Here is a 15618-nt window from a genome sequence, read left to right on the forward strand (position 1 = left end):
TGAGTGTGAGAGCAGTTCAAATGAGTTATATGTTCAGTCTATAAGAAAAGTTGGCTCTGTTAGTAGTGTAAAGAAACCATTGTCATGGTTGAAGAAAATTATTGTAGAAGGTCATAAGCTAGATACAGGATGCGAAGTAAGCATTTTGACTTTAAATATTGTTAAAAAACTAGGGCTTCTTGATAAAATGCAAAAATCTAAAGTCAAACTAGCTCCGTATGGCATTCGTGATTATGTATTCGCTCCATTAGGAGAAATCACTTTAAAATGTCAAGTTAATGACAATGTTAGAAACATATTCTTTGCAGTTTGTGATAATAACGAATTGCTACTACTGAGTTGTGCTGATTGCGTTGATTTAAGCTTAGTAAAAAGAGTAGACTCAATTGTTGAAGATTCTGGTCAATTTATATCACTCGATCATGTTGTTAAATGTTGTTAAAAGATACCCAGTAGTTTTTGAGGGTCTTGGTTCTTTTCCTAGAGAACATCTCATTACTTTAAAAGAAGGTACAGTTTCGGTAGTTCAACCACTTAGACGGATTCCACTTGCACTGCATGATTGTTTAAAACTTAAGCTTGATGATCTTGCAAAACAAGGTATTATAAGAAAAATTGATAGGCCAACTGAATGGTTGAATCCTCTGGTGATAGTTGAAAAGAACAATAAGGATTTACGCTTGTGTCTTGACCCAAAATATTTGAATTTAGCAATAAAACGAGAAAGATGTTTAATTCCTTCAGCCGAGGAAATAGCTGTTAAACTTAATAATAAAGAATATTTCAGTTTTAGATATGAAAGACGGGTACTTTCAAATTCGAATTGATGAACAAAGTCAAGAATATTGTATTTTTGGAACACCCTTTAGAAGGTATGCATTTTGTCGTCTACCTTTTGGAATTTGCTCAGCCCCTGAAGTCTTTCAAAAACAAAACTATGAAATATTTGGTGACATTGAAGGTATAGGTCTTTACATTGATGATTTGATTATAACTGGCAGTAATGAAAAGGAACATGATAATAATTTACAGTTAGTTTTGGAAAGAGCACAAAAATATAATATAAAATTTAATAGAGACAAAATTCAATTTAATTTAAATCTAGAAGTGTTAAGATAAGTTAAGTTTTGCACCCGAAACTCTGTGAAGACGTTTCTGAGAAACTATTGCCAAGACAGAATATTTATAGGTCTTACTATGACAAGAAAAGTGAAGATCTAAAACCTTTGGACCCTAAAACCAATGTGACAATTATATATATATATATATATATATATATATATATATATATATATATATATATATATATATATATATATATATATATATATAATTTTCTTATAAGTTTACGTATAGGGAATACTAAAAAAAATTTACACGAAGATAAATTACAATGTGATACATTCGAAAGAAGAAATGTAATGAGAATTTCAATTTTGGGCTCACTTTGTATATAAAATAACAAATAATTACAATTTCATCGACTATGATGATATTGCATCTTATTAAGAAAGTCGGTTAAATTCTTTTTCTCAACTTACAATAAGTTACAGAGGGTTCTTTTATTTACCTACCTCTCATATAAATTTGTATACCACTCTCAAAGTACTGAAAAAATGTTAATCTCATTTTCAAAAAATTATGTTTAAAGCGTTCTAGCGTTCTATTTCAAAATATGGACCTCAAATACAACTAATAAAAAAATGTTTTTGATATGTATTAAAACGACCCTCTAATACTCAACTTTTTAACAAAATTGGCGCACCCTGTATATCAATAAAATTTTATAGTGGAAACAAAGAGAACTAAACATTTAACAAACAATGTTTCCTAATGAAATTAATACTCAAAATTTATGGAGCCGAGCTATTCAATAAGAGATGTCACTATTGGGCATTCGACCATCAACCACTGTTCGAAGAGTATGGGATTCAATTTTTTAGAAGTTTCCATTCATATTTCCGTGATGGTGGATACTTTATTCAATAAAAATATGTTTCTTCACTCTAACACAACTTTGGTCTTAATAAAAAAATAAATTGGTGTGAAAATAACGGACGCCATCTTCCTTTCAGTTTTATAAATAGGCGACAAAAAGTCAAGAGCTGAGACATACGAAATAGTAGAAACTAATATTGAAACGAGTTCAGTATGAGCTTCTGTACATAGATAGCGCTGCTAGTAATAAAAATCTAAATCAAATTCATGTTTTAGAGTTTTTGTAAATAAAATAAGTGACGCAATTTGCTAATTTGTCTTCCGTAGTAAATACTATTGATTTCAAGATAAATTTGCCCCTTTCCATTTTGCAAATCCATTCGAGAGTATTTCGTTACTCGGTTAAATAGATAAGTAGAAGGAAGTCACCACAGAAATTTCTATATCTCAATTTTTTGAACCTTTTTTATTTGAAGAACTTCAAATGCAAAATTTTTAAAAATAAACCGTCAAAAGTAGAGGGTATGAAAGCTGCAAAGCAAACTTTGGAATTCCAAAAGCATAATACGATTAACCGTCCTAGTCTTCAGATCTGGCATCTTTTAAATTTATAAAATAATTTCATTTATCATCCTACTGTTTAAATAAGTGAAAAATTCGTCTCACTCTTGCTTGCTAGCCGAAAGGAAATTTCCAAGAAAAATAAAAGAAGAGAAATTTCAATATTCTCATTTATTTCATAATTTCGTTCTCATTATTTTTTGACAATAAGTACAATATAAACATCATCATCATAGAAAAAGACAAATATTTTCATTACACATAATTATACAAAAATGAAAATATTTCAATGATAACTAAGAAAATAACTGAGGTTTAATTTCCCATGTATCAACTAACTTCTATATATCACCCTATAGTATAATAAAATAAAAAATACTTAAAATGCCGTTTTATTTGAAACAATTCTTAATCTTTTCTTTTCGAAACTACAGATTCTGAGAGAAACATAAATACAAATTTGATAATAAAGAAACTAAAAGTTACTATTTTCCGGGTGATAATATCTTTACAATTGCACGAAATTTCTCTGCCTACTGAAATTCGAAATAAAAAAACTCAATTTAAGGTCTCATCATTAAAATCCATCTTATTTTTATACAAACAATCATCTCCTATATATTATTATTATTAATATATGTAGATTAGAAGTACTTGAAACAATAAAATAAAACATTTTAGCAAAACCTAGACACATGGTAAGTTTCACAAAACTGACTCATACTTTTCATGTCGAGTTGAATATTTGAACAAATAGAACAATTCGTCTAAAAAAATCATCATATATTTGTTATGTTCAATTATTTTCGGGACATCCTATTTGCCAAATAAAAATATACAGTATTGTTTTGCGAAATTTGAGAAAATACCCTTTTGTACTAAACTGTTTATTTCCTTGGATTTTATATCTTAGTTTTTCCTACTGCCCAGTTTTCATGGTATTTTTCTAATGATAACGCTTTGCAGTAATATGGAAAATACTGACAGCTACATAAAGTTTATATGAAACTTTTACATATAGGAAATGTTGTTCCAATCCAAATAATTAAAGAGATATAATTAATTGGAAATTGAAATTGTCCAAGAAAAACATGAATATTTGAAAATCCTATTGTAAAATAAGAAAACGCCAAGTATCACCAATCAATAGTTTAAAGTATCCTTAATTTCCTTAATATCCTCGTTAATTTTCAATCAACACAAAGTGACAATCGACCTAAACTGACATCAATGGTTGTAAATCGATGATATCTGACCAAGTTAGATGCAAACTCACTCAAATATATGAGAATTGATGAGATTCGACTTCAAATTAGGAAGATAAATATCGTCGATTTACAACCATTGATGCCAGTTTAGGTCGATTGTCACTTTGTGTTGATTGAAAATTTTCAAAGTCCATCTTCCTAATTTGAAGTCGAATCTCATCAATTCTCATATATTTGAGTGAGTTTGCATTTAACTTGGTTACGAATTTCAGCTGTGCGAATTCCTTGAGCTGCATTTTTTTCTGCTCTCTGTTCGACTGATTCATGAACTCTTTCAACACGTGCACATCGAGTCTTCTTACTACGGGCATTAAGGTTTTTAATGTGAATGAATTTCGCTGTTCCCTGAATAACTGTAAATTAGCTTAAGACGCCATCTGTTCTAGAATTATGAAAACTACGATTAATAACAACAATCAACGTTGATGACCAATTTATTATTAATTATTGAGACCAATAATTTTCAATCTAATTCCTCTATTTACTATGGTTTCATTTGCGGTACTCCATTCAGTTTTCCACCTCCTGCAGACTCTTATATTCCTATATTTCCACTGAGCCGAAAACTTTTGTTAAATGAAAAATAAGTCAAAATATTTCTTCTGTTCTTATTTTCATGTTAATTCGATTACTTGCTATAAATTTATTGAAATATATTATCATTAGTTTTTATATCCGGATGGTATGTTGTTGCATGTTGTCCTTCCAATTCACTTTTACGTATTCTCTTTTCCAGAAGTTTAGTGTATAATTTTTAACCTTTATTTATAATACTTTAATTATTACTTTTGCAATTTTGCTTCGGTTACAACAATTTTAAAATAAAACACGCCTGTATTAAAGTTTTGAGAATATATCCAATTACAAATTCATGGGAAACTACTAACAGAAACATTAATCTCATTTGCTATATGATTCAGCTTTTTGTATTAGTATGTATTTCTATATTATCAGGTCAAATTAATGTTTATTGCTTACAATATTATATTTATTTTAGGTATTTGGCTACCCATTAAATTAGTAATTGTGTAAATGGATATTAAATAAAATTGTTTGTTTTGATTTTAATGATTTCTAGTGGTTTCTGAAGAAACAACAGTTTAAAGTAAGAGTTACGATGGTCATCAAATTTATATTGGTAAGTCCTTCTATTTTTCAATTTTCTTGTTTAAAGTTGCATTAAATTTCTTAATTATATCTAATCTTGTTTCTTTATTAATACACATATAAAATAGATCCAATATTTTATTGACACCTTAGACGGAAATTAAATTAAAAAAATTAGGTAAATATTTGATATGTGTTGATATTGTTTTGATTATAAATCACGAAATATATCTCGAACTATAATTTTCGCCATTTGATACGTAAACGTTTTATATTTTAATAGAAGTATTATTTTAAGGTAAAATATATTTGTTGCCACTTATTAATAATAACAATGAAATTGCATAGCCTTATTTACAAAATAAATTATCTATTTTTAAAAATTTTATAGTAATTTAATAATTCAATTTGTTTTGTTAAGCTCTTAAGTAATTTTAAATTGAACATCTTTCGACATAATTTTAAGTTTGAATAATAATTATGTTATATAGTTCACTTTTTAATTATTCTGTTTTGTTGTATGTTTTTTCCATAGATTACTAAAAAAGTATATTTCGCACAGACGTATGTCTTGATAAATACTGATAATAACTGTTTTGGCCAATTTATTAATTAATTAATTACGACGGTTAGATTTACGAAAGAAGACGAAAAAAATTTAGTAGCGTGATCATCTTTGAATTGAGCTTCTTTTGCGCATGCTTTTGATGAAGCAGTTCAATGCATTCATACTTTGACGAATTATTTTATAATAATATTATTATTATTATTCTATAATAAGTTTAAAAAGTAATAATTTTATTAATCATTTCAACGAAAATCGTGAATATGAAGATTTTTATCAATTATTTAAATTAAACTAAGCTAATCCCATATACGAATTCACTAAAATCAAATTTTTTGTAACCGTACGATCGGAAATAATAGATAAGTAATCTAAGAGGGTGTTTTGTGAATTTGGCTATGGATAGGATAAAAGGTCGAACGTGTTATCCCAAACATGTTCATTTTATAAAGGATCTATCTATTGCAAACGTCAAGTTGATTCAAACGCGCTAATTCTTTTATTGTATTATATTTACTAAATTGGTTGAGCACATTCAGTGTATTCAAGTTTCGAACTTGCAAGTAATTCGTTATCACTGAAGACGAACTAATTCATTGTGCTATTCGTAGCATTAGGAGTATGTATTGATATATATGTAAAAACTTGTTTAATTATTTTTTGAAAATAAAAATATATGGACAGTAATCAGTGGAAAGTGTGTATAAATAATTTATTTTGTAAAAAACGTAAGTACAGTTTATTAAATTGTAATATCGTTAATAATTGTCCATATTAATATTTTTCATAAATCTATTTCATTTAAATTGAACACTTTGAGTTGCAATTATGTAGAATATCATAAAAACCTGGTAATTCGATGTATAATAAGGCAGAACCGGCTTGAGTACAATTTTAGTTTTGTGACCGGTTGTCAGTTTTTTATAATTTAATTTCTTCACATTGTTGATATCGATTCTGAAAATAAACAGCTAAATGGTACGTTCCAATTAACACACCCACAATGCTCACGTCTGTTAACTTTGAAATTCCTATTTGATTAGTGAAAAGTGTGGCTAAACTTTAGACTATAGTTCACCTAATTAGATATTCATATTTTCATGGCGAATAGTCCATGAGGTAAGGAGTTTATATATGAAATTTTAAAATGTGGAATTTTCTATGATCGGGTTAACTTTTATGATCCGAATGTTCGGATCACGTTAATTGTTGTTAGGAAACTGATAATCCTTTTTATAGTCCTTCCAGTATCAATTGCAGATTATAAAAACTTATATAAACACCCTTGCCGACAGTTTTGTTTGATCTACCATAGGCGTAGATATCTACTTTTATGAATTTTTTAGGACGTGCGTGTACTTTCTACAGGGAGTAAATAAAAATCTAATGATGAAACGAAATTGTATATTATGCTTGGGTTTCCAGAAAACCCATATGATTCTAGTAGAAAGCAGCTCCATTTTTCAACATTAGCCACATATCAATTTTTCGAATATTGATGGAAAATAAAATGCATCCATATGAAATGATACCAACTCAGGAAGACTATGTCGGTAGGAATAATGGTAATGCTAGATAACAATGTGAGCCAATTAGAAGATGTATTGATTTATGATGATAACAAATATACACCTCTCGGTCATGTTAATAATCAAAATTGCCACTATTGGTCTAATGAAAATCATTATTGGATGACAGAAAAACATACGCAATATCCTAAAAAGTTTAATGTTTGGGCAGGAATTATTGGAAATCATATAAAGGTCCCTTCTTCATTGATAACAAATTTAATGGAGATACGAGGATGTATTGATATCTAGTTAGCCTAGCCCAGTTCCATGTATAAACAAAATATTGCGTTACCATAGCAACGAACAATAACTTATTAGAAGTGTCAGTGTAAAGATTGACGTCAAAAAAGTCAGCCAGAGTTACGTAATAAATTAAAAGAAAAAAGATGTCCACCGAAATTGTGAAAATCGAAAAATTGGGGTATCGAGCCATCATCGAGTATTTAAAAGGGTTAAGAGGTAAACAGATTTACGAAGATAAGCTTAATACCATTGGGGATCAATGTCCTTCTTATGCGAGCGTGAAAAATTGGACTGCAAGCTTCAAAAGAGGTAAATTTCCCATTGAAGATGATGACCGATCGGGATGGCCAGTTTCTGTGTCAGTCCCCGAATATATCGATGCATTTCATGACACGATTTTATCACACCGTCGATTTGGGCTAAAACGGATATCTGAATCACTAAATATTTCATATGATATATTTCATATAGTTCACGTCAATTTGGACATGAGAAAAATTGCTGCAAAATGGATCCCAAAATGTTTAAATGTTGACCAAAAGCGTGCAAGGGTAGAGGCATCGCGTTCGATCTGTGCTCGATTTGAAAACGATGTAGACTTCTTAAACCGAATTGTTACTATGGATGACACTTGGGTACATTTCTACGATCTACGATCCACTCTACGAGACAAAATTAAAGAGAAAAGGCTCAGAAAGCTATCCATAGGTATTTTGTTTTTGTAGGACAACGCCCCTGCACACAATTCTCATGTTGCCATGCAAAAAATTCGTGATTTAGGGTTTAAATTACTACCCTTATTTACCAGATTTGGCTCAGTCCGACTATCATCTCTTTCCTCAACTGAAAAAAAGGTCGTAAATTTTCTTCAAACGAGGAGGTAATAAAAGCAGAGCAATAAGAAACATTTTTGATACAGGGAGTTGCATATAAAATAAGAAAGTTGGTATTGACCAGTGTCATATAACACATCCTTTTATAATTTTTTCTCAATTTTCCTCATTATTTATTTGGCTGTTTCATACTGTATATATTCTTAACATTCTCACATAATTACAATTGACAAAACTTCTACGATTGAAGTATTAATTGTTTTAGGTACAAAAGCAGTAAAAAATATGGATAATTTTGATATATCTACCTCTCCAGGAAAAGGAAGCTCGTCATTTAAAGAATGTAAAACTAACGACAACACAAACGTATCTTATAGAAACACTGAAAATAACAAGGTAAAAGAAAATTTGTTATATAATAGAGCAGCTACAGTAGATCGTTTACAAATAAACAAGAATAGACTATCCACATTAACTCTAAATACTGATAGTGATGGTAGATTTATTCAAAATAATTTTGGGAACGATGTCAATCCAAAAGAATCTCATCAGGGAAGTAAAAATAAACGCCCCATAATGGGAAAAACGGCCTTGTTGAGAAATAGCAGTGTGGAATCAAATGATTCTGCAATCATTCAAAGTATTATACTAAATAAATATGAAAATATTTTAAATTACTATGTAAGTAGAATGTACACACGCAGGATTTCAAGAATAAGTAATAATTCTGAAGAAGAAACAGTGGCAAATACAAATTGCGATGAGTGTGGATCAATAAATACATTGGACGGATATTCGTTCATAAAAAAAGATTTAATAGGATCCACTGATTTTAATATCGAATTTACACAAGATATCTCGAACGATTCGAATTCTTCTGAAGTAGATGTTATTTCTTCTTGTTCTGAATACGACCCAAGAAGTTTTTTGGTCGAAGCACTTGGAGACGCAGCTAGTTTGAATGAACTAAGTGCGTGTAACGTAAGTATTCAATAGATAACACTTTACTTAACTCAACTCACAGCGGCGATCAGTCAAAACAGTGAGATCATAGGATGTTTTTATGACTATAGAATGCAAATTGCAATTTTTTTTATTTCACTCACAGATTCTCGTGAGCTGTGCTCTTATTCTTTTGATTTTTGCATATCTTATGGCTTAAATATTATAAAATTAAGTTTTCCCGTCATGATTAGGCTTCTTAGCACATTTTTTTACCTAATACCATCAGGGGATCGCCACTATCAGAACCTTTACCCTGCAAAACACGTAAATCTACAGAGTGTTCCGGGACATTAAAAAAATTCGGGAGTGAATAGATGACGTGAAAATAAGCTGGGACATTATGAATTTTTGATGGACATAAGTATATCCATCTAGTGTGATGGAATAACTAGCACAATTTGAAGATAGCAAAAATAATTTTTTTAATCGATTTTTAAACGAAAAGGTTTAAGAGATATGTATATTTTTAGATCTTTGTACATATTAAGGAAACCGTTCGCCATAAAGAGATATTCTGAAGAAAATTATCATAAATTGAAATTATTTATTGAACATATTTACAGGTGGCATTTTTAATTAAACTGCATACTATCGACTATTGTGTTACGTAAGAAAAATATTAATATGTAGGAAAATTTATTTGGTTAGCCTACAATATATCAAATAAAAACAAAAAAAACTGATAATAAATGTTCGCAGTGGGCACCTTGCACTTCTACACACTTCCAAAGGATATTTCTTGGAAGAACATTCCAAGATTTTGTCTTTAACGTCACAATGGAAGTTTATTCTATCGTTCCTTATGTTTACCGGTATTGCATATATCAAGCTTTTGATATATCTCCAAAAAAGTTGATCCATTCTATTTAATGTGGGGAACACGATGGCCATGCAAAAGGACCTCCCCGACCAATCCACTTATTAAAAAAAATGTTATTAAGATGATTTTTTACATCATTTAAGACGTGGGGAGGAGTTCTAGGTTGTCAGACTACTACTATAGCTGCTTTAGTTTTTTTTTATTACAAGTTTTTATTAAAAATCAGAATATTTTTTTACATTCTATGGGTTAATTTGCTCGCAAGTGTAGATAGATAATCTAACATCTATGATGTCTTGGTGAGGCTTACATCCAGTGATGCCTCTTATACCTCATATAAGGTCTATTGGCCTGGTAAAATTTTCAGACTTTTCCTCATTAACTTTTGTTTCGAATCTTCTGTTGGTTAAGTAAGTAAGTAATTTCAGAAGTGGGTAGTAGTTTGGGGAAAGATTTCTTTTAATTTTGTATAGCAGCCCTTGAAGCTGCTTTAGTGAGATAGTGATCGCAGGGTCTGTGGTGATCTTGTACAACACATTAAGTTTTATCTCATATTGAAAAAAATGCCAAAGAAGCACGCTAAATATTGAAATCTATCTATAATCATTGTTTAGTAGCTTTGATAACTGTTTGTAATTAGAATTGAGTCCGTTGAAGCCAACAAATGTTTGTTGCTTCTTCTATATCCATTTAGATTTGGGTTACACTGTCAGCTTGACGTTGATAAAATAACAATGCTTAAGATGCTGTAGAAACCGGTCCATAATTTCATTCGAAAAGTATCGAATAAAATTAATAGATACCTCAGAATAAATGTTGCGTGAAAAGGAAAAAATTTTTCTACATTTCACGGCATGTAAGTATATTTACTAGTCTTGAACTTTATTATTAGCCCTCTTTATGGCTTGGACGCAAATTAGTCTCAACTAGTAAATGTTACTTACATTCCTTGTAATATAAATAACTATTTCCGATTCGCAAGAGTTTCAAATTCATGTTTCGGGAATCATTCAAATTAATATGAAATTATGGTATTTTTAGTGTGACTCAAACATGGAAGCATGTGAAGAAAGCATTGGGACTTCAGGAATATCTTCTTTATTATCAACTACCTCTATCGGATCTTCTTTAAAACGAATTTTGAAACGTAATAAGTCAAAATGGACGTCTCGCAGTGATGTTACCAAAAATGAAGAGATTATATTTGATGAAAACAAGGATTGTCCATCGCCTGAAAAACCTATTTCCACTCTGGATCAATATAAGTTGGAATTATCAAAACAACATTCTATTATATTTCAAACGTCTAAAGCTCTCAGTTACTGTAAGAGTTCAAAGAACTTTATCGTTGGAAGAGAACGAATAGAAGCAGAAAGAATTTTACTTATTGCGAGTAGGTATTTTATTTATTTATAAAATATAGATAGGAATAATTATGTGATCACTTCGATTATCAAATTAAACAATTTATTAATCGAATTATTACTACTTGTATCTGAAGAAAGTGAGTGAAATGGGTTTCTTGGACAAACCTAACAGAATGATCACATAATTCATTTGTTTGTGTGAAGAATTATGACATTTTGGTATGTAAAACACTATTTTAAGTTATATTTAAATATCATACGAACTACCATTTGATTATATTATTTGTGACACTATTCTCACTATAAATTTTTGATAGCCTAAACATCCACAAAATCTAATATTCTTTATCAAAACCATTTCTAAGGTACGAAAAATGAAAAACTTTTTGTTACCTTTACAGAGCTTTTTTAATGTAAAAAACAAGCAGAAGAGTGTAAACCCCAATGTGGAGATACCTGTGGATATTAATATTGGAACTCTGTAGATTGTAGTGTTCGGGAAAGACGAGCCTTGGTAGCTGAATCCACAGGCTTGCATTTATCCAAAGAAAGAAGTTTCCATAAATTGACGTTCTGGGCGACGTCTGCAGACGAACTCTGTGGTCATGAGCCACGTCTGCCTATTGAGTAGATATTGTAAAAACTGCTCTAAGTGGGATTATGCTAGACAACTTGGAAGATCATCTGCCGTGGTAGTATCGGTGAAACAGAGACAGGTCGGCGACCTTATTTTTATGCTCTAGGTTGTCCCAAGATTCAGGTTCATTAGGGATCGCCTATAAGTTGAATTTCTCTTTTCTGTATTGAGTCGAGCATCTTAAGGGTATGGTTGGGAGCCGAACTTCAAATGTGCGAGCAATACTCCAAATATGAATGAATCTGAGCATTTTAGAAGATTAGAAGCTGTTGCGGAATATATAGTTTTTTGATCTTAAAGAGGGCTCCAAGTTTATGTGAAGTTGCCTCAGCTAATTCTGCTAAGTGACTATACCAAGACCTTAACATTCAACAAGCGAATGTGCGGTTATCGTGATATTTTATGTTCAGACAAGACCAAATACTGAGCTGATGTGCCAGCCTTCTATGTAAAAACAGCAGTCTGGATCTTTCTTGTAATAAACTGAATCAGATTGCGTTCACCCCACTCCAGAATGTTTACCATCTATATTGATGGTGATCTGTTGCTACGACGTATTTGGGTGTTTATTGGGGTGGCTGATTCGAACGACGACACCAGTGTGCTATGGTCTGCGGCTTTGCAGTTTTGTCAAGTAGATCATTTATGTACGAAAGAAAAAGAGTAGTATATAAATAAAAATGTATAAAGTATTTATTAAATGAATGTTATAAAAATTTTATAATGTTATGTTAATTTGTGTTAAATTCTGTCTATCAAATCCGTTTTAAATCACTCAGCCACAGGTTCTATATTGATATTCATGCGTGCTCATTGTAGAAAAAATGTAATATAATATGAATATCAGAAGATGCAGATATTGCACTGAATAGTTAGATTTAACTTTTACACTGCTCACTTTTTTCAGGGAAAAAAATTTATTCTATCGGTTCTGGTACACGTGTAAAACTTGACAAATTGACTTCTGGTTTTTAGTAATGCACACGTGATTTTCTTAGATGGTTTATGCCTTATTCTAGTGCTTCACAAAAAATAAACTTTTATCATCTACACGATTTGTTCCGAAGTATATTCAAATATTTTTGTTTTCAGCTATAACAAAACAAGCACTCGTAAATGAAATAAATGTAATAGAATTTGAATCATATGTCTCAGCTGCCGATAGTAGATGCACAGGAGAAATACTGTTATCAGATGTTACTTTCACTCAAAACAAAGAAACGACCTCGAAAAAATTCACAGATTGTCAAGAATATTTTATAGTCGTTCTGAAAAGTGGAAAATACGTTTTAGATAGTGGGATCATTGAAGATATGGATAGAACCGTTAGTGTACCAAAAACATTCAAATTTTCAAAATTACATCAAGATTTCGATATTACTATTGCCGTCTACTCTTTACTAATAGTTGATGAAAACTGTGTATATCAGGTAAGTGCTTAGATTTATTTAAATGTTTATATTATTTGGTTCCAAGAATAGACACTTCGTTCTTAAAAACTTGATAATTTTTACTCAATGACATCGTTGCTGGAGTGTGATTATTTCTATTTATTATCTCACTCAACATAAATAACTAAAAACAACAACAACTGGAGGCTAGTCACTATCTTAGATTGTCAAAAATTCTATATACAGTATCGAATTTTATCAAGAGCACATTTTTGGTGTGAAATTGAATAACTTAAGTGCTTAACCTAACTTTAAAAGTTATGTTAAGTAGTACTTGATATGAACCGTGTAATTAACGCCCTCTATGAGAGTCAGATATAAAAACAAACGCATGAGGCGTATCAGCTTCCAAAACAGATTCGTATAAAATTTTATAAAAAAGTTTCTGCAAAATTGTAAGAAATGTATTTTTTCAACGTCCTTTATCTTGACTAGGAATGGCATTACTAAGTGAACCCCAATTATTTTCAGTTTTCAACCTATTTCAGAGACGCTGTATAGGGCGTTTTATTAAAAAAATCGAATGCTACTTTAAGGACATCTTGTATAGTTGAAATAATTTTATATGGTAGCTCTTTTCAATTTCAATTGAATTTTTTGTAGAAACTATTTCTCCTCCCATTATTTTAGTAGCTATATTTTTTTTGTTTTCTAAGGATATTTCTACATATCCTTCAGCGACACTACTGGATTTCCATCCACCATGTCGATATTCAATGGGTTTCCCATCTTATTTCGTAATATGAATCTTTACGACACTTATATCGTAAATATCTATTAAGTGTTCACTAAAATGAATATTTTTTGTTCATATTCCAGAATGGTAAATGCCCATCTCCGAGAAGTATCATACGATGCAACAAAAATCTGAAAAGTAATCCAAGGAATACCTTTATCCAAACAGAAAATACTGCTTTCAATCTAATTGGTAAATGCAACATACGACATTCAGACTTACGAAAAATTAGTGATGATGGAAATCTGCATGTAAAATGGGATTATATTTGTTCCAATAATCCTCTTCTACCATTCTTCGATATGAACGTCCAATATACTTATAAATTAACCAATAAACTAACTGGATTTCTGACAGTTGGAATAGAAAACGGCGTAATAACTTGGAATAGAAGATGGTGCATATTGGATGGGTTTATTTTACAATACTGGAATTACCCATCTGAAGAATCAACTGTTCCCATCGACGTTGTAGATTTGAGATATTGCACGGAACTCAAGATAACATTCGCCGATAGAAGCGCTTGTGCTCGACCGAGAACACTGTATTTGCCTTTGCGGGATTATCTAGATATTAAAAAATATTTTATTTCTGCTGATAATTTATCAGATCTGAAAGCATGGGAAAGTGAACTGAACTTCGTTGTTCAATCACTTCTAAGTTGGAATGGTTTGAAAAATAATATGTATTCCTAGAAATTATTTTTTTATTTACTGATTAGTTGTGTTATTTTGTTTGTTAATAGATTTCACTGTTTTTTATATAGTTTAAAATACTGGATTAGTTTTATATATGGGATAACTCCCATATACTTATTACATATTAAACATTTGAAACGAAGTGACACTATGCGATAATTTGTAGAAATTTTGTTCATCTTAACATATTAACGACCGAAATTATGATTATTTGGTAAATAATACAAAAATGTTTTGATTCGTAGTGTATAGTGTATCAGCTGTAATACAGAGTTATAGTTTTAGCGAAAACCAATGGTTATGAGATAAAAGTCTTTACATTTATGAAACACTAGGATAATATGCAACTTTTTAGAATCAGAATTGACAAGTTCACTTCGTTTAGGTGAATAGATTTTCATACGAAATTATAATTTTTGACAATCACAATCTTGTGGATATTATATTTAGCAGCTCGTAGACTACCATATATATTAATCAAATATCGCTATAGTCGTAATACCATCTTTAAGTTGCCTTTCAACAATGTGAGTAATATTTTTGGAATAAAGCGTTATCAGGATGTATTTGTTAACCAACAAAATTGAGTTATAATGTAATTTGAAACAAAATTATGAAACATGGATATGAACTATTGTACCATTCAGAAATATTTTCATTTTAATTAATAAAAACTTTTTGGCATAGTAGCATTATCGTTTTTAAAGTGTGTTATGTAATAAAACGTTTATTACACAATCTGTTATTTTTTATTTAGGGTTATTTGTGACTCAATACGATTAGTTGTTTGTATCAAATAAAGAACTTTTGAAAATTTA

The 15618-nt window shown here is 30.2% G+C and overlaps 1 protein-coding gene across 8 annotated transcripts; it reads left to right on the forward strand.

Annotated features, from left to right (window-relative positions):
- LOC130444128 (anillin-like) lies at positions 1–15618 on the forward strand. Of its 8 annotated transcripts, XM_056779151.1 has the most exons (7): positions 4602–4699; positions 4765–4905; positions 6786–7004; positions 8352–9067; positions 10953–11304; positions 13008–13345; positions 14186–15618. In XM_056779151.1, exons 3-7 carry the CDS (start codon positions 6938–6940, stop codon positions 14795–14797), a joined length of 2085 nt encoding a protein of 694 aa, XP_056635129.1. In that variant the 5' UTR covers positions 4602–4699; positions 4765–4905; positions 6786–6937; the 3' UTR covers positions 14798–15618. The 8 variants fall into 8 exon arrangements, with proteins under 8 accessions (XP_056635131.1, XP_056635129.1, XP_056635130.1 ...); XM_056779153.1 differs by lacking the exons at positions 4602–4699; positions 6786–7004 and adding an exon at positions 1–136; XM_056779149.1 differs by lacking the exons at positions 4602–4699; positions 4765–4905 and adding an exon at positions 5979–6167.

Source organism: Diorhabda sublineata, chromosome 5 (assembly GCF_026230105.1).
Source record: "Diorhabda sublineata isolate icDioSubl1.1 chromosome 5, icDioSubl1.1, whole genome shotgun sequence".
In the NCBI taxonomy this organism is placed as follows: Eukaryota; Metazoa; Arthropoda; class Insecta; order Coleoptera; family Chrysomelidae; genus Diorhabda; species Diorhabda sublineata.